The sequence below is a fragment of the Phaseolus vulgaris genome, chromosome 7 (genome assembly GCF_000499845.2).
Source record: "Phaseolus vulgaris cultivar G19833 chromosome 7, P. vulgaris v2.0, whole genome shotgun sequence".
Taxonomy (NCBI): domain Eukaryota; kingdom Viridiplantae; phylum Streptophyta; class Magnoliopsida; order Fabales; family Fabaceae; genus Phaseolus; species Phaseolus vulgaris.
In genome coordinates, this window is record NC_023753.2 from 9,072,098 (window position 1) to 9,099,734 (window position 27,637).

The 27,637-nt window shown below is 34.1% G+C and overlaps 3 protein-coding genes across 3 annotated transcripts; all 3 read left to right on the forward strand.

The window, feature by feature from the left end:
* Positions 1-3,490, forward strand: LOC137827778 (alpha-(1,4)-fucosyltransferase). The gene is made up of 3 exons (XM_068634095.1): positions 1-655; positions 2,486-2,659; positions 2,746-3,490. Exons 1-3 carry the CDS (start codon positions 191-193, stop codon positions 3,310-3,312), a joined length of 1,206 nt encoding a protein of 401 aa, XP_068490196.1. The 5' UTR covers positions 1-190; the 3' UTR covers positions 3,313-3,490.
* Positions 3,491-3,959: 469 nt separating this feature from the next.
* LOC137827777 (tRNA nucleotidyltransferase cca2) lies at positions 3,960-11,670 on the forward strand. The gene is made up of 15 exons (XM_068634094.1): positions 3,960-4,369; positions 4,451-4,581; positions 5,103-5,220; positions 5,598-5,653; positions 5,892-5,941; positions 6,021-6,119; positions 6,243-6,352; positions 6,502-6,629; positions 7,517-7,583; positions 8,001-8,084; positions 8,929-8,991; positions 9,127-9,271; positions 10,038-10,187; positions 10,769-10,863; positions 10,944-11,670. Exons 1-15 carry the CDS (start codon positions 3,992-3,994, stop codon positions 11,046-11,048), a joined length of 1,779 nt encoding a protein of 592 aa, XP_068490195.1. The 5' UTR covers positions 3,960-3,991; the 3' UTR covers positions 11,049-11,670.
* Positions 11,671-16,312: 4,642 nt separating this feature from the next.
* Positions 16,313-22,262, forward strand: LOC137827752 (protein disulfide-isomerase 5-2). Its single transcript, XM_068634043.1, has 5 exons — positions 16,313-16,798; positions 17,445-17,548; positions 17,706-18,076; positions 20,189-20,490; positions 21,717-22,262. Exons 1-5 carry the CDS (start codon positions 16,598-16,600, stop codon positions 22,029-22,031), a joined length of 1,293 nt encoding a protein of 430 aa, XP_068490144.1. The 5' UTR covers positions 16,313-16,597; the 3' UTR covers positions 22,032-22,262.
* The last annotated feature ends 5,375 nt before the right edge of the window (positions 22,263-27,637 follow it).

The following is a 27,637-nucleotide window of genomic DNA, read 5'->3' on the forward strand; positions in this document are numbered from 1 at the left end:
ATAATAATTGTGTCACTTTCTTAGTGCAAGTGAAAATGTAAAATTCATCCAGACCTGAAAAATTCACCAAACGGATTCATAGAAACGTGAGACTAAAGAAGAATAAGAAGAAACAACTGATACGTGATCGTTTACTGCGACCCAGTCATTCCCATGTCTTCTCTCTCTCCGAAAGAGGGATAGAACCACCATGCCAGTCCCTCCCAAACCCATCAACACCTTCGCCATCACTATCATGCTCACCTTCACCTTTTTCCTCCTCTTCTTCTCCGGCTTCCTACAATTCCCCTCCGTCTCCTCCTCTTTCCCTCCCATTAGCCGCCCCATCACGCCGCAGGCTGCTGAACCCTTCACTGATCTGGTGGGGGCCTTCAGGAAATGGGACTCGCAAGTGGGTTGCGCACGCTTCAAAGAGAAACCAAACGGGGTGCCCTTAAACCAGTCAAAGGTCGCATCTTTGCAGGAGATTGGAAACTGTGCGGGGTTGAAACTGAACCATGTTAGTGTCTTGGTCAAAGGGTGGACTTGGATTCCTGATAACTTGGATAACTTGTATTCGTGCACTTGTGGGTTGAGCTGCTTGTGGACCAAATCGCCTGTTCTCGCCGACAAGCCTGATGCCTTGCTGTTTGAAACGACCACGCCTCCGGTTCAGGTGGGTTTTTGCTTCTAATGGTTGTTTGGAATGTGTAGGAATGCAAATGGATGTGCTAGTTTTGTTTGCAAAATCGCATTTTGATTGGAAAATGAGAATGTATTAAGGACATGAATGGTGTTTTATCTCGGGTAGAATCATCTGGGTGATCATACCCTGCCATTGCTGAGAGTTCGATTTATGATCCCTGCTTTGTGGTTGGCTCTTTTGAAACTTGGTTGTCATTTCTTATTTCAGTTTTCACGACTGGATCAAGATAGGGATAATTTCATATGATCTATCTTGGATTGCTCTTGAAGATTCGATATTGGAGTAGATCTGTGACATATGGTGTGTTAATATGCTAGCATAGAAGGAGATGTTCACAAATCATTGACTGTCACTATTTTTTGGAAAAAACAGCTAAATTGATCTGATTTTTAGAAAGTTATGAGAACATATGGGGAACAGTTGGTCAATAACTAGAAGGAAATAACATTTCAATTTGAAAGGTTCTCTCCTAAGTTGTGCCTTCGCACCTTGGAAGGCAGATTATTTTACTAAGCCTGTTTGTTTTGGTGTTATAAATTATAATATTAAGTCTGGCACTTTCCAATGAAAATCTATGACTGAGAATCTGAGATTAATCAAAACACATTCCAATTATGTTCACTTATTCAAAATTAATTCTATCAAAATCAACTCTACCCTACTTTAAAACAAACAAGCCTAGGCATTTCTGTTATCATTTCTAAGCAGTGTTATCTGGAAGTATGATGTGGCCTTTGTGTGAAGATTGGGTTAATAGATATTGAATTTGAGATTTTGTGTGAAGCCTCAAAAACTGAGTTAAAGTCCTTTTTTATTGAACTTAAGCTAGTCGTAGCATATAATAGATATCTGGCAAAATGATTTCATGGCAAGAACTATTTGCTAGGGTAGGATCTGGCGACATCATTTATTCATCATGATTTCGTGTAGTTGTTCTAGAAAGCTTTGTAATTGTTTGCTATGTGTTGGAAATGCATTTTATTTAGGAATGCTGCATAGAGGTAAAAGCAGCTAATAATAGCAAAATAGCTCCTTTTCTTTTAAGCAAAACGGCTACATTTCCATTTTTGTTCCTTTGTGTCTCTACCATTCTGGGGTTAATAATAGCAAGAAGAAGTTCTTCTTGGTTCCTTGCACAACTTAACTAACTGCAACTATAGGTGATGAAAAATTCTTTTGGTGATTATATTTCCCTTTTTTCCATTTGGGCTGTGGCTGGGTTCATTTTTCTTCAATATTTTTAACTGTGAGCCTGGTTTTAACTTATTGTTCTGTTCTGAGGGATCGGATTTAAGTAAGTCAACAACTAAAATGCCTTTTAGTTTAGTTGTTTTCAAAGTATTCTATTTCATGAAACGTGATCCTTCCGTCTCAAAATACAAAATATAACCAAAACAAAATAAACACGAAACCAGGCGTAATTTATTTGGTGGTATGAATGTGATGTGATAATATCTACACTGCCATATATATATGAAGTCATGTATTCCTTTGAGGTTTAGGTGTTTTAAAATCTGGTTAAGACATGCTTACAGTTTCAACTATCTTTTCTGAGTTCATTAGCTTGATACAATCATCTTTGTAGAAGACTTTAGTAAGCACTTTTTTAAGCAGTTGAAAATCACACCAGGAAATCATCTCCTTACTTTTGTGGTGAAGGGTGCTTCTATTGTCTACCGTTTCTTGCTCAAATGCTTCTCATGCGTGGTTGTCTTGCATGGTTTTTAGGATTTTTTTGGCTGAGAAAACATATAAATATTGCATATTGCTCACTTTGTTACGGTTTCTTTTTTATTTCAGAGACGCATGGGAGAACCACTTCGTGTATATATGGATCTTGAAGCTGGCCGACATAGATCAGGTGAAGAGGATATATATATTAGTTATCATGCTGAGGATGATGTACAATCAACCTATGCTGGTGCACTCTTTCACAGTGGTCGAAACTATCATGTCTCCAGTGATAAAAACAGAGTAAGTAATTTATCAAGAATATATTATTCAATCACAGATAACAAAAGATGGATTCACAGTAACATAACCCCATTTATCATTTGTAGGATATACTTGTTTATTGGTCTTCATCACGGTGTCTTTCTCAAAGGAATGAACTTGCCAAGAAACTCCTGAGCTTACTGCCTCATCATTCATTTGGCAAGTGCCTAAATAATGTTGGTGGTCTAGACGCAGCTCTTTCGCTTTATCCCGAATGCGCAAATGATGTCAATGTTACCCCAAAATGGTGGGATCATTTACATTGTGCCATGTCTCACTACAAGTTTGTTCTTGCCATTGAGAACACTTTTACAGAGAGTTATGTAACAGAGAAGTTATTCTATGCCTTGGACTCTGGTGCAGTTCCAATCTACTTTGGTGCACCAAATGTCATGGATTTCGTTCCTCCACATTCAATCATAGATGGTAGAAAATTCAACTCATTGCAAGAGTTGGCCTCGTATGTGAAGGCAGTTGCTAACGACCCAGTAGCCTATGCAGAATACCATGCATGGAGAAGGTGTGGTGTGCTGGGAAACTATGGAAAAACCCGAGCCATGAGCCTTGACACATTGCCATGCCGATTGTGTGAGGTTGTTAGCAGAAGAGGTGGAAGAAATGCAAGAACATAGGTTAAGTTTTTGGCTCTGCTTGAGAGAAATAGATGCATTGGATGCTTGCGACCTGTATAGAGGCACATTGCTTGTTTCTCTTAGCTAAGTAACATTTGAACTGTAAAGGAAACAAAATCACAAAGGCTTAACACACATGATGATGAAAAATAGTATGAATCATATTCCATTTGTTTTATTTTTTTTATTTTCCCTCCCCCTTTTCTGATAGATAGAAAGTGGTTGATGCCACCACCTACACTACAGTGAAGTGTTCTTGTTAATGTATACTTTTCTTAGAAAGTCGTGCATATGTGAACTTGCCATGGCAATTCATGCAATACCACTCCTCAACAAGTGTTCCACTTCTTGCCACAGCCTCTCGCACAAATGTATACAAATGCCATTGGGATATATAAAAGAAAATGCATTTTTCTTAAAATGGAATTTACCAAAAGGTATTTTTTTTAATAACCTTCTAATAAATATAAAAATATACTACAACAGGATAAACAATTTTGTTTTAAAAAGAAAAAAATAAGAACCTTTTTAAATTAATTTTAGAAAAGAAAAAAAAAACGAGAGAGAGAGAGTGAATGGGAGGAGGTGACGTGGAATGAGTGACATGGCAATGAAGATAGTTGAAAAAGTGGTGAAGAACCCAGCCGAACGCATGTCATAATATGAGACTGGGAAGCGAATGAGAAGTGGTTTGAGAGTATTTAAACATAAGAAAACCCATTTGATGAGAGTGTCTTTGAAAAGTGCTGCAAGGCTTCTTGTGGCGCATCCCGTTTCCAATTTGAGTGTGACGAATTTTTCACTCTCACGGTCTCACACATTAACACCAACCCTTGTTCTTCCTCTCCACTCTCACCGTCCCGCCAAAACCCTCGTTCGAATCGCCGCGCCGTCGTTTCGGAATTGCGGTTGCGCACCAATGTCTACGTTTCAGGTCCGTGATAGAATCGACCTCTCAGACATCGAGAGAAGCATCTTCGATAGGCTTCTCGCCACTCTTCGCCACTTTCACCTCGAAACTCAGCTCCGAGTCGCCGGTGGCTGGGTTCGCGACAAGGTCACACACTCCATTAATTTTCAGCCCTATTTCCTTCCTTGTTTTTCTTCTTGTCTTCTTTTGATTTTTTCTGTTCTGCAGCTTCTGGGAAAAGAGTGCTATGACATCGATATCGCTCTGGACAATATGATGGGAACTGAGTTTGTGGATAAGGTTAGGGAGTACTTGTTGACCATCGGCGAAGATGCACAGGGAGTTTGTGTCATCGAGAGGTTTTTTTTTGTTTCTTTTTCTTTTGTGTTTCTTTACAGGTCTTGTTGCTGGACTAGGTTGTGATTGTCAAACAGGCCATACTAACTTACTGCCGTAAAATACCTAATGGGAAACTACATGTTCGATATTCGTTACTAAGAATTATACGGATGAATTGTAAACTGAAATAAAGTAATGATGTGTTTAGATATAGTATTAGATTATTGAGGTCTAACTCGAAGAAATCACAGCACGGCTTTCACTTTTTGTTTTTTCCAAACTTGTTCGCATAATTTATTAAGCAAGTTTTTGTAACTGAAAGTTGAATTTAATATTAGATTTTTAATTTGATGAGTATGGAGGATGTGTTTAACTGGAGTACGAGTAAGGAAGTAAGTTTACACATTTTTGTCACTGGTGTTAACGATCTGGAAAATGTTCAAGTTTGAAAATATATATAATAAGCTGTTTACTTTTGGTTGATTTTTTTTTTTTTTACTTTTTTCTGTAAAGCTTTAATTGTTATCCTTTCTTTTTGCAGCAATCCTGACCAGTCCAAACATTTGGAAACAGCCAGGATGCGTTTGTTTGATATGTGGATTGATTTTGTTAACCTACGGAGTGAAGAGTACACTGAGAATAGTCGCATTCCTTCTAAGGTATATTATTGCCCAGTCTTTTGTTTCGATACAAATTTATCTATTCTGCTGTGGTTGCATATTTGCATTTTTTTTTTGTTTTCTTCTAAATTTCTTTATTAGTTTTTTTGGTTCAGTTTGGTCATTTAAAACATACATTCTTCCATTTTCTTCTTAGTTGGAATCACATACATGCATTCTCATAATTAGTTAAATGCTTTAAAAAGAAGAAAAATTATTGTTGTTTTGGTTCAATGCATCTGTACGTTGCTCTTTTATTGATATTTTAGCTAATTTTATGCTAAGATGAAACATTTATTTGCCATTTGGAGTTTTTGGCTGTCCTTTCCATATCCTTGTCAAATTCAACAGAATAAATAATGCTTCATGTCTAACAGCAAAGATTTGGAACAGCAGAAGAGGATGCATATAGGAGAGATTTAACAATTAACAGGTATCTCTATGTACTATTTTAATGAAACCTATCATTGGATAAAACAGAAAGAAGTACAAAACTGGGAGAAATTAAAAAAAAAATCTGCTTAACATTTGAGCATTCATGGTGTGTGGAATGATACATAATAATTATGCTGGTTAACTTTCTTTTATCTATATGCTGGTTTGAGTTTTCTTCTCCTTTTGTACTCATTATACAAGATAGTTCCATAAATTGATTCAGTTGTGCATGGCAGCTTATTCTACAATATCAACACTGACTCGGTTGAAGATTTCACTAAGAGAGGTTAGAATGGATCTTTACTGAACAAGGATTCTGTGAGCTACTTGTTTGTCCATCTAATAATCTGTTTGGCACTTTTCAGGAATCCTAGATCTTAAGTCTGGAAAGATTGTGACACCTTTACCTCCAAAGGCCACATTTCTTGATGATCCATTACGAGTTCTTCGAGCCATTAGATTTGGTATTTTCTAATCTTCATGATCAATTTATTTTTGTATATCCTCTGAATCTTTTTTCCCTTGCTTTTTTTGAAGTTAGAACTTGTTCTCCTGTTATATTGAAGAGACATTTTTATTATTTCTAGGTGCTAGATTTGAATTCACCCTAGATGAAGATCTGAAAGTAGCTGCTGCATGTGATGATGTGAAAGATGCTCTGGCTGCTAAAATTAGCAGAGAGCGTATTGGAACAGAGGTATGTTCTAACTCTTCTATTACTCTAGTGTAGTTATGTGCCTTAATGTTATTTTAAAATCTGGAATGCTATTGGTGCCTCTTATTACAAGAATGTACTTGTGCTTTTTCTTCAGCATTGAAAATCTTGTGCTATCTCTCTGTTTGTAGATTGATCTTATGATATCTGGAAATCAGCCTGTCAAAGCAATGACTTATATTTGTGATCTGACACTATTTTGGATTGTATTCAGTCTTCCTCCTGAATTCGAACCTGCTATTTCAGATGGATGTGAAAGGTATTGTTTGTAGATAGATTAAAAAAATTGTTTCTTTGTGGGTTGAAAGTGCGTAATGATTGCAAATCCATTAATACTGAGTATTTTATTTACATCTTCTGTACAGAGTAGGAATTAGCTGGATATTATTGCCACTTTGTCAGAAAACAAAGAAGCAGTTAATAGAAAGATAAAAAAAAGATTGATATTTGTGATGAATTTCACATTTGAAACAGTATACCTTTTGAAATGTGCACAAGTGTATGTGTATCTACTGTTATGCATGTACGGAAGGCATAATTATTTTTCTTTTTTCTGTCAACTAGTTATTGAATCCTCATATATAATATGGATATTTCTATTTAGCCAACATATATAGGAAGTCTTGAGCAAACCTCACTTCATGAGATAGCTGTTGAGGTTGAGACCCTAAAGATGTTACAAGAGTTTATCATAAATTTAATATTGGGCCATTCATTTGTCCTAGTAAAAAAGCTACTCACCTATAGATATGGCTGGCTAAAAATAAAGCTTTTTAAGGCTTGGGTAATCCTCACCTCATGAGCTAGCTTTTGGAGGTTTGAGTTCAGTCCAGTGCAAATTCAAGATCTTTCATCCATGCTGTAAGAATATTATGATTTTTAGGTTAGAAACCTTATTTATCTTAGCTGGTAACGGCAATATACAGCTAATAGTTGACCTGATTATTTGTATGAAGTGAGTGACTCTGGGTATATCCTGTATTATATATACCTTATATCAATCTGGTATTTTTGAGAACCTACTTACTCTCATTTCTTACTTCTCTATGTAAACCTTATCATTATGCTTAATTGTTATTTTTTACTATTCTCTTGCATGATATTTCGTGGGTCATGCTGATCAATTATTTTATAAATTTTTTCCAGGCTTTGCATTTCTTGCTTGCAAACCGCTTGGAACCTTATTCATTTACTTGGAGAGTCAACTTTTACTGTAAGTAATAAATGGAAGATTAATTTTTGCCATGTATTCTTTTGTTCTTTTTATTCTTTTCTAGTAGGAGTTGCATGGCTACTCCTGTATCACTTTATGTTTGTTTAGCAGTGTACTACCTCTAGACTCAAATATAAGCAAATTTAATTATTTTCAGATTCATTAAGAATAAAAGGTGAGTTAATTTAATATTTTTGTTTTATACAATAGAGGTGCTTTTCTAACTTTTCTAAATTACCCTCATTTGTATTTATTTAGTTGGATGTTTTGATTTCAAGGTAACGGTATTTTTTAATAGTAGTATTAAATATGCTTTGGGAATTTAAATTTTTTTATATTTAAGTCTACCAAACATTTGCTTATGAGTCTAGGGGATGTATCTTATGTGCTGATACACATTTTCTCTATGTATTTTAGGCTGAACAAAAAAGGTTAGCACTTTGTGCTGCTTTGTTTCTACCTCTTAGAAATACCACTTACAAAGAAAAGAAAGCAAAGAAGGTATATAAACAAGACTTTTTCTACATGCTAGTACTATCTGTGATTTGTCAACATTAAGCGGCAAGTAACTATGAGCTCTGGGATTTGAATTTAGTAGTTTAAACATCTAGCACAATATGTTGTTGTTTTGTGAAGGAGTTATTTGTATGCCAGTTATCAAAGGTTAATGGAGGAGTTATTTGTATGCCATCTGTTCTAGCTTCCCAACAGTTGGCAGACATTCTAACCAGTTGAATGTTTTACCCTAATTCTGAATTTCTTGTAAGCAAATTGGACGTGTTGGATATGTATGCACTAACTTGAGGGGAGGTTGTGGAAGTTTTTAGGGATATTTCAGATTAATGAATCCTATAACCCTTACAATAGCGATCTCATTCTTGTCTTTTCTGTTTAGTTTTTCCTGATGTATCTATCTTTTTTTTTTTGTTTAATTTGAATTGTAAACTGACTGGTTTGAAAATCCCTAACCAACTCTGCATATAAATCTCAATCTCTGTAAATCTGAATGAATATGAAATAAAGTTATCTTTCTTCTTCTAAACTAGAAAATAAGACAATATTGTCTTAGTACCTGCATTGCAGATTGCAGGCACTTCTAGTTTGAAAAAAGCATTTAAAAATAATTATTTGAGTGGAGCTTAGCCAGTCAAGCCTTGATCTAAAAGTTAGTTACTGTGTTCATCAATTTGGACAGTTGTCTTGCGCTCGTCTCAATTCCTCCTCTCCTTAAGATGGAGACTAATATATTTGCTGCATCTGATCATTGTACCATGTGTCTATTCATTCAATTATATTTCAAATAAAATGTTGCTTCAATAGCCTTATATTGGATTCTAAATTATAGATTCCTGTTGTCAATCATATTATCCGGGAGTCACTTAAACGGAAAGCTAAGGATGCAGAAACGGTCAGTTTTCTTTCTTTTTAGCCTTCTTAAGATCCAAAGGATGTATAATTACTTTTATAATGTTACTTATTTTTTGTATTATTGACTCTTGTTGATAATTTGTATTGATATTTGCATTTTTTCCTCAAAATCTAGGTGCTTAACTTACACCAAGCATCACATAAATTCTTGTCGTTGTTCCCTTGTCTTGCATCTGATGAAGATGTCCAAGTTGTGGATCATGATTGGATGGGAGACTTGGTTGATGTCCCTGTCTATTCTAGAGTCAGGGTACTGACAGGTATAGTTTTCTTGCTTTGCCACCAAGGTTTTGCATTTGCAGTGTGCTGTTTTTGGATTGTTAAAAATCTAATATAGAACCTTTTATGGACCTTCACCGAACAGCTTAAGCTTTTTGGAATCGTTTGTTCATGGCATGACATGGTAATCACAGTGAGCCTCTATGACCAAATGGTCTAGATTTTAATCTCTGTTTCCCATTCTTCTAATAAAAAGGTTAAATTCCAGAGCATGGCAGCCAGGCCTGGGCATTGTCCATGTCCCAAGCCCAAATGGCTTTTTAGTAAAGGGACATGCTAAACATTAATATAGTAGCTTAAGTTTTTTGGCATAGTTGTTTAATGACAAATATCTATTGTTGACCTTAATCTTCATTTATAGTCATTTCATGTTGACATATTGTGCTGTAGACAGTAGTTTTTTATGTTTCCGGATGTTGCAGTTTCAATTGTACTATTGGATTTGTAGTAGAAAGTAACTAAAGCCTACAGCCCATATTTCCTTATATTTCTTTTGCAGTCATACTTTACCTTTTAAGAAGACATCAAAAGTTTTTAAGCACTTCACTAGATTGTGTCAATAAAAGAAAGAAACAGAAGTTTAGGGTTTTCCTTGAAATATGATGGCTGAATTCAATGTTGTGATACTGCATTGTGTGCGATTTTTGCCTGCTCTTCCATATGCTTGTATAGGAAGTTAATGCTAAGCTATTGTGCATTATGAATTGTATCTGTTATGGCTGAGCTTTTTATATTTTTTTCATTTAGGGTTTCTCTTGAGAGAGCTCAAAGATTTTTGGCGAGTTGCACTGTTGATATCCACTATACTACATCCTATTGACATTGAAGATGGACCCTCGCTGCTGGACAAAAGAAGAGACCTGTTTAATACTGTGGATAATTCTATAACCAAACTCGGTGAGCCTAGTGTCTCAATTGTCTATTTTGTGATGTCTTAACTTTTAGTTTCAGTACCTTCTTGTTTTTGTGCTTTATATCTTTTTAAGAAGGCAAATACTTGTTTGTCAACTATATTCATACAAATTATCCTGTCCTTGTAGAGCAGTTGAATTCTATTTCTTTTTGTATTATATCTGAACTTGTCATATGTGTTCCTTTGATCTGAATAATTGAATGTTCATTTGGGTAATCATCCTTTTCTTATTTTTCCTTTGGATTTGGAATTTGGAAGTTTTCTTCTAGTATAGGAAAACTTTGCACTTGCCCCTGATGCTGCAAGCCTGCGGCTGTTTTAAGTGACTGTCTGTTTCAATGAGAATGAAACTATATTGTGGTACAAAGTATAGTTTACACTAGAAAATTATAAACAAAAAACTGCTAGGGTAATAGGGAAAAAAGACATGATTGTTTGTTTATCATGTGGCACAAAAGCGTGTTTGACAAGAGGTGTGTTTATTTTGTATGCTGCTGGCGCCACTCAAGTAGTTTGCTATGCCTCAAATTACATTTTTTAACTAACACGTTTTCGTGGATAGCAGGCCTTGAGAAGGTATGGGACGTCAAACAATTGATCAATGGCAAAGATGTTATGAATACCTTAGAGCTTAAAGGAGGACCTCTTGTAAAGGAGTGGGTAAGTCAAATACTTTGTTTGGTTTATAATGCATTTTCATTCGCTGCCTTGAAATTTGAGATTTTCATTTTCACTTGCAGCTGGATAAAGCAATGGCTTGGCAACTTGCCCATCCATCTGGAACTGCAGAGGATTGCATTGAATGGTTGAGAGAAACAAATTCTAAGCGTGCTAAGTTGCAGTGAGGTTGATTGCCATATCGATTGTATATTCCCTCTCATTTTTTGGATTGAGAGAACCTGCGTTGGATGAAGGAAACTTACCCAGCTGGCTGTGACTTGAGATGATACCGGGAATGCTTCAAACATTCTTTGCTTGAAGTTGCTCAGACACTCGCAACTTTTATAAAGGCGGAAGCAGTTCCTACTGACTTTTAGGATGTAAATGTACGCCCTGGTAAAATATAATTATTTATTTATTGCTAATTGTGCTAGAATGGGTGAAAATCTCATAGCCTTGTTTTGGTAGCCTGTATCTTGTTCAATGGTATTTATATTCCTATTAGGAGTCAAGTAACCATTGTGTCGTGATAGTAATAAAACGACATCAATACCGTAGCCCCAAAGGTTACATTTTGGATGAAGTTACTTTGGGTGGTGGTGGTGGATGCATATTGATGGCAGTAGCGGAGGGATGAGTGGAAGGAAAAGTTATTTCGTTTTATTTATTTATTTATAAAAGTTATAAAAAAAACAGAAATGAAACATAAACAATGGATATTGCTTCTCTTGTTTGTTTAATATTGATTTCCTTCTCTTCCAATATGGACTTTATATTATATAACAATAACAATTCTTTTGCTTACTATTTTGTATTTGCAAATTTCATCCTAATCTGTTGAAATGAATATTGTTTATTTCAATTAATTCTGTTCCCTCTTTTCAGATAATAATAGAATGAAATAATTCTCGTGTACTATTGTTAAATATTTAAATAATTTTATTCTATTTCACTTATTCTCCAGGTCTTGCAGATTAAAATTATATTTCACTTATTTATATAACTTGTGTCTACATCTTTGTAAATTTATATAAATACAAATTTATGAATCTAGATTATTTAATTAGTGAACTAAGAGTTATTATTCATTTGTTTTAATTTGGCTGTCTAACTTCTTAAAATAGTTATTTTAAAACTCTTTGACTGAATTTTATTTTCAATAATAAGTTTTTCAAATCAAAGGCCTTATACATATAGTTCAAAATTATGTTACTTTTATTGAAAAAAGGCTAATGTAAATTGGGTTCTCGTTAACATTTTGGATCCAAATTCTTCCACTTTACTAGGGTAATTGCATTTTGCACCCTCATATATTCATGTTGCTTCTCTATAAAGATTAACTTTTCAATTTTATCATATAAGAATATGTATTTTAGAATATACAATCTGAGATATGTATTTTGTATTTCAGAATGCATATATATTTTAGATTGTACTTTCTTGAATATAAATTTTTAAAAATTTTATTTATGTTTTAAGGTTTTTATTAAGACAATATGATATTTTTTAACATAAAATAAATTTTATTTAATATAGAATTTAATTTTTTTTATACAAAACTTATATATTTTTAATGCAGAATTGTTTTTTATTAATAATAAAAAAATTTCATAAATTAAATAATTACAATATTTCTATAAATTAAAGTTAATGTACAATATAATTTGAAACTTAAGATAAGGAAAAATCTAAGTACATAAGAGAAGTATCTAGGTACTATGTCTGGTCACGTCGCAAATAACATGTGGACGTTTATTGTAGACTATCCTCTTATTTGTGATGTCATGGGCCAGCTATAGTGCATTCTAGATTCTCTCACATGCCTACTGTTAATCATGTGTTACTGGATGTTGGCAATCATCCTGAATATGTCTTGCTTTCAGTGAATTGACATGAGTTACTGAATATATTGAAATAAATAATTATGATAAATAAAGATATATAAAAAGCTAAATTACTCATTCTAACGTAAGTCATGTCTTATCATCATCTGAACTATGCAGCTGACGGTCAATCTTCCTTCATCCCATGAAGTATGTAGGAGTGCAACAAATATGAATCGACGTATGTATCCGGCTGCACACATAGATGAATGTGTATATCACACCCGTGACAAGGTGGTTGGTAAAGTGCAACAACTTATCATCTATTACAACCACAACATCGTCCTCATATGCAACAAAAGGTTGATGAACCGTTTGCTAATATTCATATTGTTACAAGACACGCTTGGACAAATGACAATGAATGCACTATCCATACAGATGTATCTGAAGAACATCAATATCAACTTGAATGATCTACTGTAACAATGATCTTTGTAAGAATTGTAGATCATACCATTATGGGTGAGACCATTTAAATAAATGTGTACAATGTCAACTATACATATATATGTATCACGCAGACGAAGGGTGAACCTCTTAATACTGGGGATTCATATCCTTTTTTCCCATTCTTGGAAAGTTCTCATATATTAAGACTTGTTGCAATTTGAAGAATACAATATTCATGTATTTAATTGGACATAAATCTAAGTGGTTCAGATAATGTATATTATTTACTTGCAAAAGCGTGATATAACTACCAAATTGTTTTTTGTGCACAAAGCATACATTTCTTGACTGGTGAGACATGTGGATGAGTGTAGCAGCACCCCATGAGTACCCATCACACATGCACAAATTACTAAACACCTACAAGTATGACATATTAATAGATGTTGCACTTTGATCTATAAAGATTGGGCATCTCACAAGATGCAACAAATAAACTCAAGCTCCAAACCCCCACCTTTGGTCGACGTAATATTTCTCATAGACCTTTCATTGCCAACTAAGCCTGACATGTGCACCACGATGCCTCAACTATGTTGTCACACCCAAATCCAATTTAAGAAGCTTTACGAACAATGTATGATGTGAAATCTAACGTTACACATCCACAAAATTGTTCCATGGGATATATAGCAACACAGACACATCATCTAACATGATGGTCATCTAACCAATGAGAAGGTGAAAAATGTTGGTGTCCCGATGTCACTTTTTCATAAAGGTTGATATGAGACCCTTATCAGCAGTCTCATAATTGATGTTTTACTAAAACAATAATCCAAAGTTAAACACGACAACCTTGATCTATGGTTGAGGGATCCCAAGTTTACTTAACTTGTGTCCATGTGATGCCAGTTTTAATTCCTCTCAATCCTAAAATAAATATATCAATGTTTATAACTATAAAAAATAATAAATGAGCAAACATAATGTCATTAATTGAAGGTTTTATTTCTTATGTCAATCTCCCACAGTCTTAATGCATGTCAGAAGGTCTATCAGGAATCCTTGTTGCTCATCAAGTCTTCCTGTAGTTTCATGCAAGACATCACCACTAATGTCAATGAAAACTTCTTTATGAGCTTTTCTATGAACTATGTTATTGGTCTCTATCTAGATTGCCTTAAGATGTATCACTTCTAGTTCTATACATAATTGCCAAAATTTCTTTATTAATAAACTATTTTTGAAAAAAAAATAATTTTGAATTTACAATCCATATTAAAGGATATGGATACAAGAGTTATAGAAGGATGTTAAATATTAATTGTGTCTTTTCTAATTCTTAGTTGTTTCTCTTTTTGTCTATGTATGTTATGATTCTAGTATTTATTGATTGATTCTTTCTCTCTTTAGCTAGACCTAGAATGAGTCTATTGCTTGTATATATTCAGACTATTTCTCATATCTTTTGTTCATCTTTGTTCTCTTTTGTTCATCTCTGTTCTCTTTTGTTCATCTCTATTCTCTTTTGTTCATCTATGTTCTATTAAATAATATGCTATCAGAGCTCTGGTTGCTACATTTATCCATGGGTAAAGTTGTTGACCCCTCACAAGATCTTTGTTCACCTTAACATGTTAGTTCATCAGATAATTCATCATTGAATAGAGTTTGCTCTCTCGTTACACAACAAGAGAGGCAATTTTTTGGTGATCAATCCAAGACAATGATTCCTACTAGCAAAGGAAGTTATAAAAACAATGCTACAACCTATGACAAAGGTGGTGGATACGAAATAGGAAGCTATGGAAGAGGGTATACTTCCAAAATTTGCAGTCATTGTGGAAAGACAAAATAAAGGTCATTCACCTCTATAAAGATAAACAACTAAGAATTAAAAAAGACAAAATTAATATTAGCATCCTTCTATAACTCTTGTATCCATATTCTTTAATAATCATTAATGCCTTTTCAGATCCAAAAATGCATTGGAGAATGTACAATCCTGAATGCTTGAATACAACCCATAATGCACAATCTAAAATGTACTTTTTGATGGGGAAAAACGCACGCGGAAGCAACACACAATCACAAATCAACTGCAGAAAATAAACAACATAAGACTTAACATATTTTATTACAAGCACAAAGATCTCTTAAATAGAGATTATAAATGGGACACAATAATTAAGCTGACTCACTAAAACATGGTGTCTAGTCAGCTTAACCCAATTGGTCATGACTTCACACTCAACACTTTTGAATCTGTAAATGTGTTATGGAATTTCCATTTCATAATATATAAGATATTTCAGATTGCACATTCTGGAATGCATCTCCAGATCTAAAGATGTATTATGTTTTGGATTGTGCAATCCAAAATGTCTTAATACATTATGGATTTTACATTCTGGAATGCATTTCTAGACACAAAAATACATTATTAGAATGTACAGAAAAATTTAAAACTGGTTCTAAATTATGTAATTCAAAACCTTCTTAGATCGGATCATCCACTATCAGTGAACATATAGAGATTCACAAAAGTCAACATTTTCAAGTGACATGACGGAAAGCTTGAACGACATATAAAACAAGAGTGAGGCAAGGAAGATGAAGTTAAGAAAAAATAAATAAGATTGTTTTTTTATAAAATATGTGTTATTTCATTAAACATTTTTTTCTTTCACCTTCTATAAAATTCAAATAAGACAAAAAAAAATTTATTCTTCTCTTTTTTATTTTCTTCCATATTAAATTATTTTTAAAAATATCATCTTACTTTTCTTTTCCTTGTTTTATTTTTTTTCTAAACCAAAATATCCTTATTTTACCTACATAATCTGTGTTAAAGAACAATAGGTTGGGTTTGATCTTTCGAAAATTTATGATATTACAAGTGAAGTTTGAGTAATTTTATATTGGTCCAATCTGATTTAATACGTCCCCTTTTACACGACGGTATTTTCTTTATATACGAATCAAGGAAAATGTGTGGAAATATATTAAACCTTACGTTTAGAGAAAAAAAGTAACCAACAACAAATTTTCTTGACTTGAACTAATATATTTTGCATACTTTCTATCAAGATAATTTTATTTTATAAAAAAATATATATTATAAAACACTTGTTAATTTTAATTTATTTATCATTTGTATAACTTAATTTGTACACACAATATCTAAATTTAATAGAAATTCCGAGGGAGTTTACTTTAGTCACGTCTCATGTACCGAACCAGCCATGGTAAGGTCATATTTTGAATAGTAAAGTGAAATTAAGTTTAAGTTTTGATCCAATCCCATTATGTGATCCGATCTGATCCGTGAGAAATGAAAATTAAGCATGCAAAGTAGGAAATAGTGGTTAGAAAGTTGAAAGGCGGAGAACAGAGTTGGAAGTGTTGTGTTGGGTCGTGTCGTGTTGGGATCCGACACAAACTAACGAGAGAACATGAGGATGAGGGTTTCGGTTGTTTTAAGTGTTGTGTTGTTGATCCAGTTTTGGCCTGGTGAAGCTGAGACATTTTCGGTGGATGGAAGGGTTTTGATTTTGGACGAGTCCAACTTCGATTCCGCCATAGCCTCCTTTGATAACATCTTGGTTGACTTTTACGCTCCCTGGTGTGGTCACTGCAAGCGTCTTGCTCCCGAGGTGGGTGCCCACTATACCCTTCTTTCATGGGTCGCTTCAAGTTTTCCTTTTGATTTCAAACTCTTTCATAATTCTCTTTTTATTTCCCTTTGCTTGACAATATAGTATGTAATGTATTTATGGAAGCATATGTATCTTGATAAGAGAAATGCCAGCAGGACACTCTTTGATGTACTGTTTCTAACACTCTGCTATTGGTTGAAATCTATCTGAAATTGCAAAATTTTGTGGGTTTCACTCCTTATTTAATAAGTGGGAATGAACTTCAGTCATGATTTTGTTGTTTCTAGTGTGTTATTAGGGCTCCTCGTTTTGATATTGATGGACAGTACATCTCAAGCATGTTGCTCATTTTTTTTTTCTTTAGTGGTTTGTTCGACGAGTGTTGGTTTTAAATGTTGCAGCAGCGCTGCTTGTTTCTATTATGTGTGAACTTTGTCAAGATCTCTGAGATAGTAATTGACTTGTGATGTGAGTTTTATACTACATTGCACTTCATGTTTAATTTTGCTTGACGAGAGATTGACGAGTGTCATTTTATGTTGCATTTATTTGTGAGGATAATGCCTCACCTAGTGGGATAAGTCTTGTTGTTGTTGTCGTTGCTGCTTGTGTGAGATAATAGCTGTGGTTTTCTCCCTTGCAGTTAGATGCAGCTGCGCCTGTACTTGCAACCTTGAACAAACCCATAGTCATTGCAAAAGTTGATGCAGACAAGCATACCCGCCTTGGAAAAAAATATGATGTCAGGTATGTTTCTGCGGCCCAAGAGTTATATGGCTTGATGGAGCTGACTTTGTTTCTCAATAACTATGACATATAAGTGTTACTTTTTGGTTCAGCAATTGAGGAGACAAATGCTTGTATGTCATGAATGAACTCACAATACTTCTATTCTGTTTCGTAGTGCATATCCAACCATTTTGCTGTTTAATCATGGCATCCCCACAGAATACCGTGGACCAAGGAAGGCAGATTTACTTGTTAGATATCTGAAGAAGTTTGCTGCTTCTGATGTTTCCATTCTGGATTCAGATTCCGCTGTGAATACGTTCGTTGCAGAAGCTGGCACTTTTTTCCCGGTTTTTATAGGTTTTGGTTTGAACAACATGCTAATAGAAAAGTTTGGCATAAAGTACAAGAAACAGGCATGGTTTTCTGTGGCAAAGGATTTTTCAGAGGATCTCATGGTATTGTATGACTTTGATAAGATTCCTGCATTGGTTTCCCTGAATCCACAGTACAGTGAGAGGAACACATTCTATGGACCCTTTGAAGGTTGGTTGATATTCGATAATCGAGGTTATCGTGTATAGTTATTTTATGTGCTACTTAGTCCATCTTCACTTCTCCTAAAGATTCATGCCTTTGAGTTGAATTTGACATCCTAGAATATGTGCTGCTTTGATAGTGAAATGTTGGTTCGTTTACATTTTTAATAAACATAGACAACGGTAGTTGATTTGTTTGTTCTACTATTTTCTCTAAGTATGGTTTTTAGACTTCACACACTGTTGAACACAGCTTGTCTTGGTAAAAAGGCTTGATGGACCGAGACCTGTTAGTGTATGTCACAGGTTAATTTTCCTAAAAGCTGAAGCCGCTTGGTAGAGAATCTAGAATGATTTTTATATACCTTAGTATCTAATACACCTCTTCATACAAGATCCCTTTGGGCTTAAAGCATGGATAATGCAAATCCTCATTTTATCTTGTGCTTGTGCTGAAGTTTTTACTTCAGTTTGAAGAGTCAAGAATGGTGTTGTCATGGATCAAACTCTAACTACTTGGTCAAAGAGGAACCGTCTTCCTGTCAAAGACCAACTCTCGTAATGCTAAAGCTGCTACATGGAGTCCCAATAATGATGTTTAAACACTATATTTTGTGATTGTGCTGACTTCACTTGATTATTTGTCACACCTTATTTAGATATTGGTATTTGGTGAGTGTCTCTATAGAATAAAAAATCATTAGTCTAGTATTTATAATCATCCATAACAAATCCATTGTGCCTAATTAGTTGTATTTAATTATTAAATACTCCCTCAGTCCTTATTTAGAATACATTTTCAAGTAATTCACGACCTTTAAGAAAATTGGTTAATTTAGTTATTTACTTTAAATTTGTATGTTCTTCTAAAATTACTCTTAATATTTTTAAATTAATAATCTTTTTCTGTCCTCTTAAATATTTCTCACCTAATTCATAAATATTGAGAGAGAATAATGGTTTTTGGGTACCTATTTTCTCCAATCCTATTAACAGGGATAAAGAGTTTGTCTCATTAATTTCCAGCATTTATTATTGTTAATTAATTGATGGTACTTTAGGGAAAAATATTTAATGAAACAGGCAATTAGTAAAGGGTCTTGTATATAGGAACGGAGGAAGTACTTGATCTGATACCCATGAGTGACAATTTAGCCCCAAGTCGCACTGTTTCTTTCTGAAGAGTCAGGTTTGTTTCCCCGTGGATACAGAACTTGTAGTCATTAAATAATCTTTTATCACATTTTAAGATATTTTGGAAGCTTTGGAGTAATTATTTTGCTACTTTTGGGTCTGTTTGGCTATTTGGAATTTGGAGTGCATAGCACCACTATCCAGGTTCTGGAGGCATAAAAATTGTATATATCTATGGAACTAAGCTCTGCTTTTTGTCAGAATTGCTTATGTAAAAGAGTTAACTTGTTAGAATAAGTTAACTTATCCTTTGTATCACCTATCTACATCTATGTGTAGATCATCATATTTTTTTTATTTCACTACTGATGTAAGTTTCCTTATAAATGAATGAATCGGCTAAGAGAGAATTAAACTCTAAGACATTTTTCGTATTTCCCAGTCTCTAGTGTTTTAAGATGTTTGCATTTTACTTGAGTGGAATGATAATAAAAGTTGATGCTGTGTCTTCATCTTTGCAATTTTTGTGGGATAAGGTAACTTTTATGGCATCCTTTTGTATTTCTGCCTTTGGTTTCTTTGTCTAGACCGTGAATAAGGTATGAAGAAATTACCAAGGAAATTTGACTGAAGTTGAAATCTAAGCTTAACACAGTGATTTCATTTGAGAGTTTTTTTTTTTATTCTTGGTAAGAATTGAAGTTTGAACTCAAACACTTCAGTGATTTTTTTTTAAAAATAAATCTGAGCTTAAATGTTAGCTATTAATCAAGAATGCCTTTCGTGTGGGTGTGACTAGAAGTTACTATGATGTCCAAAGCTCGTAGCACTTCTTGGATTAAGTGTCATATTTTTGTTTTTTCTTCTCCCGCATTGTTCTATGCTGGAATGTTTTTGTTTTTGTTTGTATACTCTTTAAATGTTTAAAGTTTAATATAGCATTGTAGGAATCATTTGATGAATAATGTTTGTTTTCATAAAGCAGATGAATTTTTGGAAGATTTTGTTAGACAAAACCTGATTCCTTTGGTTGTGCCTGTATCCTACGAAACACTTAAGTTGGTGAAAGCAGATGGTAGGAAAATAGTTTTGACAATTGTTGAGGATGAAGATGAAGAAAGATCAAGAGAACTGACTAAGTTATTGAAGGCTGCTGCATCTGCTAATCGTGACTTAGTATTTGGTTATGTTGGAGTAAAACAGATGGAAGAATTTGCTGAAAATTTTGATATTAGTACCAAACTACCAAAAATGGTCGTTTGGGATAAAAGTGATGATTACCTTTCGGTAAGTCTATGGTCTTTACTTTTAAAAGTTATTTTAGTACATCAAATTCTAATTCTCTAAATGATGTGTAGTTTGGACCCTCGTTGTCTTGTACTCTTATTTACATGCCTAGTTTTAAGTTTGTCTTCACGTGCTGATACTCTTCTCTTGCATGTTTATTCTTTTAGCAATTTGAACCTATATTTATATACTTGTGTATTTTCAAGATGAGTTGTGAAGCTGGAGAAAACTCCTATTCTGACATTGAATCTAAAATAGAAGTGTGCATTGAGATTCCCTGGTGTTAAAAATACCTGGAACTTAATATCCCTATGTTAATTTGCTTAAACTTTATTTCATTTATAGCTGGGATACACTAGAATAAGATTATGGGTTGCCTCTTGCCATGTGTTACACATTCCTACTAACCCAGCATTTCAAAATTAGTGTCCTAAAAATATGGGGTGTCTTGCTTTTTTGGTGAGGATTTGTGAGCATACTAAATGCTTCTGTTTACTGCTATAAATCTGTTTCTCCTTTGATCATCAGTTGATAGGTTGCTTTGTGATATTTCACCTGAATGTCATGAACTAGCCTATATTGGTTCTTCATTTTTAAGGTTGACGATGTTGATGGGATTTTACATACTTCTACCATCTTTAAAAAAAATAATGACTCAAACTAGTTGGGGCAAGTGATTGTTGGAAAATTTATTAAAATTAGTAACTCAAACCAATTTGGGATGTTGAAGTGTTATCAATCTTGTTGTATGTTCATAATGGGTTTTAATACCTATTTGGGGCAAGTGTTTATTGGAAAATTTGTTCAAATGAATCAAATATCTTCTCCACATCTTACCTTTCTTCCTCTCAAGATTTTTGTATATATCTCAAGGGAACGTACCGTCATACTGTCAAATGGAGCTTTTATTGAATATGTACTAGTTTCACTGTTATGTTTTAGTAACTTCAATATAATGGAGTTGTGTTAGAAAAATCTTTCATATAATATATGTCTTCCAGATAAACTATGAACTGTACTCATCAGTTATGAAGAATTGAAAGGCATTGGTCTATGATATATTATCAATGTCATTGTTTCATTCAAAACTTTCAGATACATCTTTCCACCGTTAAATTAATGCACGGTAACATGAATTATTTGTTCATATCAAGGTCCTATAGACATCAATCTGCTGATTTTTGTGTACATATGTATGCAATGTCATTTTTTAAATGATTTTTCAGGTTGTTGATTCAGAAAGCATTGATGGGGAGGATCAGGCAACTAAAATCTCTAAATTTCTGGAAGGGTATAGGGAAGGAAGAACCATAAATAAAACATTTAGTGGACCTTCTCTGATGCAATTTATCCATCGGTCTTTTGACATTAGAATGGTATACATCATTGTTTTTGTTGTGGCAGTACTGATACTTATTCAGACCTTCAGTAAAGATGATGAATACCATCCTGTACCAAATCAAGTTCAAGAAGATGATCCAAGCAGTTCAGTTTCAGAAGCTGAAAGCAAAGAGTATAAACCAGGTGACAAGGAAGATTAAATTAGCATATAGAATGATAATCAGTGCAGTGATAAGGAGCATTCTAGAAACTTTAGAAGTACCATACCTATTGGTATGTGTAAATATTATAATTTGAGTGTGAATCTCCATAATTTTTTAGTACTGCCCAGATTCGCCTTTTCTTTTACACTTTTTCACTGGCTATTAAGATGAACCAAAAGGACTATTTATTACTTTAAACATGACAGTGATGTGTTAGCTTTATTATTATTTGTATCCTTCCTAGATATTAGTTAGTAATTATGCTCTTCATTTCACATTAATTGTCATTTAAAATTTAAAAAATATGTATTTTGATTGATGTTTTCAGTTTTTGATGAAATATTAAAGTCTTTATTTCAATTCTACTTTTAAATAAATACAAATATCTTGGAATATTTAACAGGGAAACCACAGAAAGTGAGTAAGAAAGAATATTTTAGTAAAATTTATCACTAGTAATTTATTTTCTATTATACTGAAGTAATCGTTCTTTTGTGTGAAAAAGAACCCTTAAAGGTCAATGAGTATAAAAGACTATATTCTTGCATCCCTATTATTACTAATTGCACCCTTATACAGAAAAAGATAAAAATACCTTTGCTTACCGCACCATGCCACCGCCTCTCAAAATTTTCTGAAATTTTGTTCTAGAAAGTTTTCTGGAATTCATATATTTTTAAAAACATGTTTTAGAAATCCTATTCTGAAAATCATGTTCTTGAAATTCTTGAAATTTTGTTTATAAAATCATCTTCCTGGAATTTTAAAAAATTCGTTTTAAATTTTTTTCAAAACAAATAATTTAAAAGTAGCTTACACAAAAGGTAAAAGGATCATTTTACAAATTATAAGCATGCAGTTAGTAATTATAGAGTTGCAGAACAAAAAAGTCTTATAAAATAGGAAGCATTTGACTAGTTAGTATAAGGGTTTTTCTTCCTAAATCCATTAAAATTCTTCTTGTACCCCTATCAAATACATAAAATGTTCCATCTAATTTGCTCTTAGAAATTTTTTTCATAAAAATATTCTAAAAAAATGTATTATATAAATTCTGAAAATTTTATTCCAAATTTATTTTTTTCAGAAAATCTTTTCAAGAAATACATTTGTTAAATTCTGGAAAGAATGTTTTGAAAAACTTTTGAAAAAAGATAATTCAAAAATCATTTAAAAAATAAAATAAAAAGTGTTTTGAAAATTGATATGATGTTTGGAATTTGATAGGAATCCGGAAGAAACAAGGATAGAACTTTCTTGTGGCCACATCTTTTCGTTAAATAATCTTTTACATCCTTCACACAAATACGAAAAAGAAATTTAGAGTTAATATTTTTATAAGAAAATGTAAAAGTCGAGATTAATTTTACGATTTTAATTCCTTGAAAGAAAAGTTGAAAATGTTTAGAGCTATTAAATTTAACATATAATTAAATTCTATCTATATACGATTTAAATAGGTTTTTTTTTCAAATATTTTGTTTTCATCTTCCTCTTTCTTCTTTCTACCCAAACATTCTCCTAACCCATCATCATTATTATTCCAATTCCAAATTCTAATATTCTCAATAATACAATATCACCTACTTTATAAAACTAAATCGCATCACCATCCACCACCAATATTTAAACTCCAAAAAACAATCCAAAAACTCAAAATTTTCCCAACTTCGTCATCAACTCTAACAACTTCATAAAATTCTAATTTGCAATTACCTAAAAAAATAAATTAAAAAACATCAAACTTCCCTCGTAAAAACTACGCGGAAGTCACTTTTAAAGCTGAAACAAAACCACTACAAAAATAAATGACAAAGTTAGATTGTAAAATCCACTTTAAGTTTCTAAGAAATTTCAAAATTATAGAAGAGCATGTTTTCACATATAACAATTTCTAAAGAAAAACAATAAATTAAAACAAGGAAAGAATAGGAAGAGGAGAGAAGACATAGAACGAGAGAAAAAATGACTTGTTTGAATAAAAATTAAAAATTATTTAAATAATATGTATTAAGTTTGATTATATTTCAGTTTTATCTCTATATAAGTGACAGGCACCTACATGAAAGGTAGTATTTCATATAATATGTCATGTAATTAAAACTTCATACATCCTAAGAACTAAGTGAATAATGAATTTTATTTTTGGGATTGATTTTAAATTTTGATATATTTAAAGACTTTACAAAAATTATTATACATATTTAAGGACGACAAAATCATTGAACCTAAAAAAGAACTCATAATCTAATAAGGAATCTGGTTGTTTTATAAAGTGTTTAATGAATTTTAAAAGAAGTAGGAAATTAAGTAGCAGTTGACAACAATTTAGACACCACAACATAACATAATTGTTGAAAGGAAGAATCAAACCGTTATGAATATGATTAGATACATGTTATCTGAGAAGAAGATTCTCAAGATTTTTTGCCTAAAGTTGTGAATTGGACAACATATGTTTTAAACAAAATTCCTACTCTAATTGTGAAGAATGTGACCCATCTAAAAACTTGGAGTGGAAACAAGCCATTTTTGAACACTTCATGATGCTTAGATGTGTGATACATGTGCATACACATGATAAGAGAACTAAGTTGCAAGATAAGAGTTTTCCATGTGTCTTTTTTGGAGTAAGTGAGAAGTCTAAAGCATATAGACTCTTTGACCTAAGAGCAAAAAAGACTATGATTAGTAGGGACATTGTGTTTGAGGAAGACTAGCCATGAAATTGGGATTGAAGCTATGATGAGCAAGTTCTGGTCAATTTGGAATGTGGTGATATGAAGATATAACTATAGTGGATTACACAAAGAATGAAAATGAGAATAAGAAAAATGAAGAAATGAGGGTCAACTCTTTCAATTTAGAAAATATTATTACGAAGTGGACTTTAAGCCTAACTCAACCCTATAAAACCGGCTCAATGAGGTGAGGTTTGCCCCCACTTATATATTATGAAAGACTCTAATCTCTAGTCGATGTGGGATCTCCAACACACCCCCCTCACGCCGAGACTGCCAACTCGTGCGTGGGACTATACATTATGGGTGGTCCGATAGAGGCCCGATAGCGGGTGGCACGATAGGCCCAACACAAACACTCGCTAGGATAGGCTCAAAATGGCTCTGATACCATATTACGAAGTGGACTTTAAGCCTAACTCAACCCCATAAAATCGGCTCAATGAGATGAGGTTTGCACCCACTTATATACTATGAAAGGCTCTCATCTCTAGTCGATGTGGGATCTCCAACAAATATAGTTTTGTCATCTGATACCAATGAAACAAGGATTCGTTGCGCTCCAGTGTGGATGAAAGACTATATAAGCGGTAAAAATATTCTAGAGGAAGATGTTGAATCTAATTTAAAAATATCTATTCTATTGATCTAATATACTCTGAAAAAATTATGTAATATGAGAAATGGAGGTCAACTATGGATTCTAAAATGGATGCTATTGAAAGAAATGACACATGACAACTCACTAAATTATCGACTGGTGCAAAGTAAGTTAGGGTTAAATGGGTCTTACACTGAATTATTGACTGGTGCAAAGTAAATTAGGGTTAAATGGGTCTTACAAGACTAAGCTGAAGGAGAATGGAGAGGTAGCTAAGCACAATGCTTGATTGGTGGCAAAAAGCTATATGCAAAAATATAGAATTGAATATAATGAGATGTTTCCACTTGTTGCAAGAAAAGAGATAGCTTGGAAGACAAAAAAAAAGGAGGTTGGAACCTAGGGAATTGAAGAATGTTAATACCCAATTAGGAAAAAGATGGTGTACGCAAAAGGTGTGACATTTGTCAAGGGATAGCCACAAATAAAATCGTATCCACAACTTCCTCCAAAAGCCCTTGAAATTTCTCAATTAGAATACTCCTCTATTTCAATCCATCATTCTCAACCACCTGAACCAACACATCCAACCATCCCATCTCACCATCTCAACTCATCCATGTCAACCATCAGAGTCTTCTCAACCAACCCATGCACCAAATAGTGACAATATTCAAAATAGAACAACAACCAAAAGAGGTTTCTCATCAAGATCAACAAATGGTAGATCCAACAACAAACATAAATTGCATAATAGGAGGGAAGTTGTTTGAAAGTCATGACTATGTTTAATTTATTGTGTTTTTCACATGTATTTTGGAGTACAATTTTATTTTTCAGATATATTTATTATCTGAATGTATTTTGAAGTACAATTCTATATTGGGATGTATTCACGTATTTATAGGACAATTTGGATGCATCTTTCAAACACTATTATTACTAAGTTATGAAGTTCGACTAAACCTAAACATCTCTCTTTTATCATGGTTCTTTTTTATATGATAAGTCCATGTTTCCATAAGTTCCCTTCATAATATACTTGATCCTGCCGGCAACTCGAACGTGGAGGAATCGCTTCGTAGCACTCTCTGCCCTGTCTACGCGTCTGCGTCTTCTGCAGAATCACCCTTAGAACCTTCTCTTGCTTCTCCAAACGTGGCCTGCAAAACACACAGACGGCGCCTCTAGCGGCCGTTTGCACTCCGACGATCAAGTTAGTCCACAGAACCACCAAATGAGAAAACTCTTGCTCTCTGTTTTTCGTATCCCCCCACTCTCACCCTGATTCTCTTTTTTATCTCTCTTTCCCTGCTTCTGGCATAACAGAATTCTGTTATGCTTTTCTGGCATGTGTCAGAACCCTGTTATGCTTTTCAGAGAAAGCGTACCTTCAGAATCAATAGTGGGAGCGTGAGAGTCTGTGAGAGTCTGTGCATGTCTGCGCGTCTCTGCGCTTGGCTGCGCCTGTCTGTACCTCTGATGGTACGGAGTGCACTTTTGTCTGGACCGCGCTCCTCTCAGATGGTGACACGTGGAGGCCTGCAACTCACATCTAACCACACACGCTTCACTTACTGGAGGGGCTCTGGCGCTTCTCTTTGTGTGCCTAAGTTACGCCCTTGCGGAGTAACGAAGGATATCTCTCTCAACTGTGTAAGTGTGTACTCTCAGGAGAACGTCAGGTGTGGCTGGTCTAGGCACACTCACCGATCGTTGCTCTCTGCGTATACAGCTTACCCTTCACAGTGTCACGCACGTAATGGGTTGAGGGAATCACCAGTCACTGACTGGTTTACTAGTTCCTTCAGGCCACTCTCGTGCATGATTCCCTGGGATGTGCTCATGCGAGGTCTATGCGTAACGCTCTCGCTGGGAACCTCAGTCCTAGTTTAACTGCGTGTAACACAAAACCCCGATGACTATGCACCGAAGACTGATCAGTGCTTTATCTGCCTCTCGCGTTCTGCTCCCAGGCGTTAATCTGAGAACTGGTCTGCTAGTGGTCTCTTGGGTACTGACCACCGATCACCGTTCTGGATGATCTGTCCCCTGACCTCTATGCCGCCTGATCTGTCGGTGGTCACTTGGTTACGGACCCCCCGATCACCTCTCTTGGCGATCGTCTCTCTTGTCTCTCTGTCACCTGGTCCACGTGTCACCCTGTGAGTGGCCCACGTGGTTCTCTACTGCTGACGTCATCTGCGACCGATGACCGATCGGATCAATACTAAATACAAATATAACAACAACCTTATACT

Coding starts and splice junctions, on each gene's coding strand:
- LOC137827778 (XM_068634095.1), top strand. CDS start 191: ATGCCAGTCCCTCCCAAACCCATCAACACCTTCGCCATCACTATCATG. Junction 656..2,485: donor CGACCACGCCTCCGGTTCAG/GTGGGTTTTTGC, acceptor TTTTTATTTCAG/AGACGCATGGGAGAACCACT. Junction 2,660..2,745: donor TCTCCAGTGATAAAAACAGA/GTAAGTAATTTA, acceptor TATCATTTGTAG/GATATACTTGTTTATTGGTC.
- LOC137827777 (XM_068634094.1), top strand. CDS start 3,992: ATGAGAAGTGGTTTGAGAGTATTTAAACATAAGAAAACCCATTTGATG. Junction 6,630..7,516: donor ATTTCAGATGGATGTGAAAG/GTATTGTTTGTA, acceptor AATTTTTTCCAG/GCTTTGCATTTCTTGCTTGC. Junction 7,584..8,000: donor TTGGAGAGTCAACTTTTACT/GTAAGTAATAAA, acceptor TATGTATTTTAG/GCTGAACAAAAAAGGTTAGC.
- LOC137827752 (XM_068634043.1), top strand. CDS start 16,598: ATGAGGATGAGGGTTTCGGTTGTTTTAAGTGTTGTGTTGTTGATCCAG. Junction 18,077..20,188: donor ATTCTATGGACCCTTTGAAG/GTTGGTTGATAT, acceptor TTCATAAAGCAG/ATGAATTTTTGGAAGATTTT. Junction 20,491..21,716: donor AAAGTGATGATTACCTTTCG/GTAAGTCTATGG, acceptor ATGATTTTTCAG/GTTGTTGATTCAGAAAGCAT.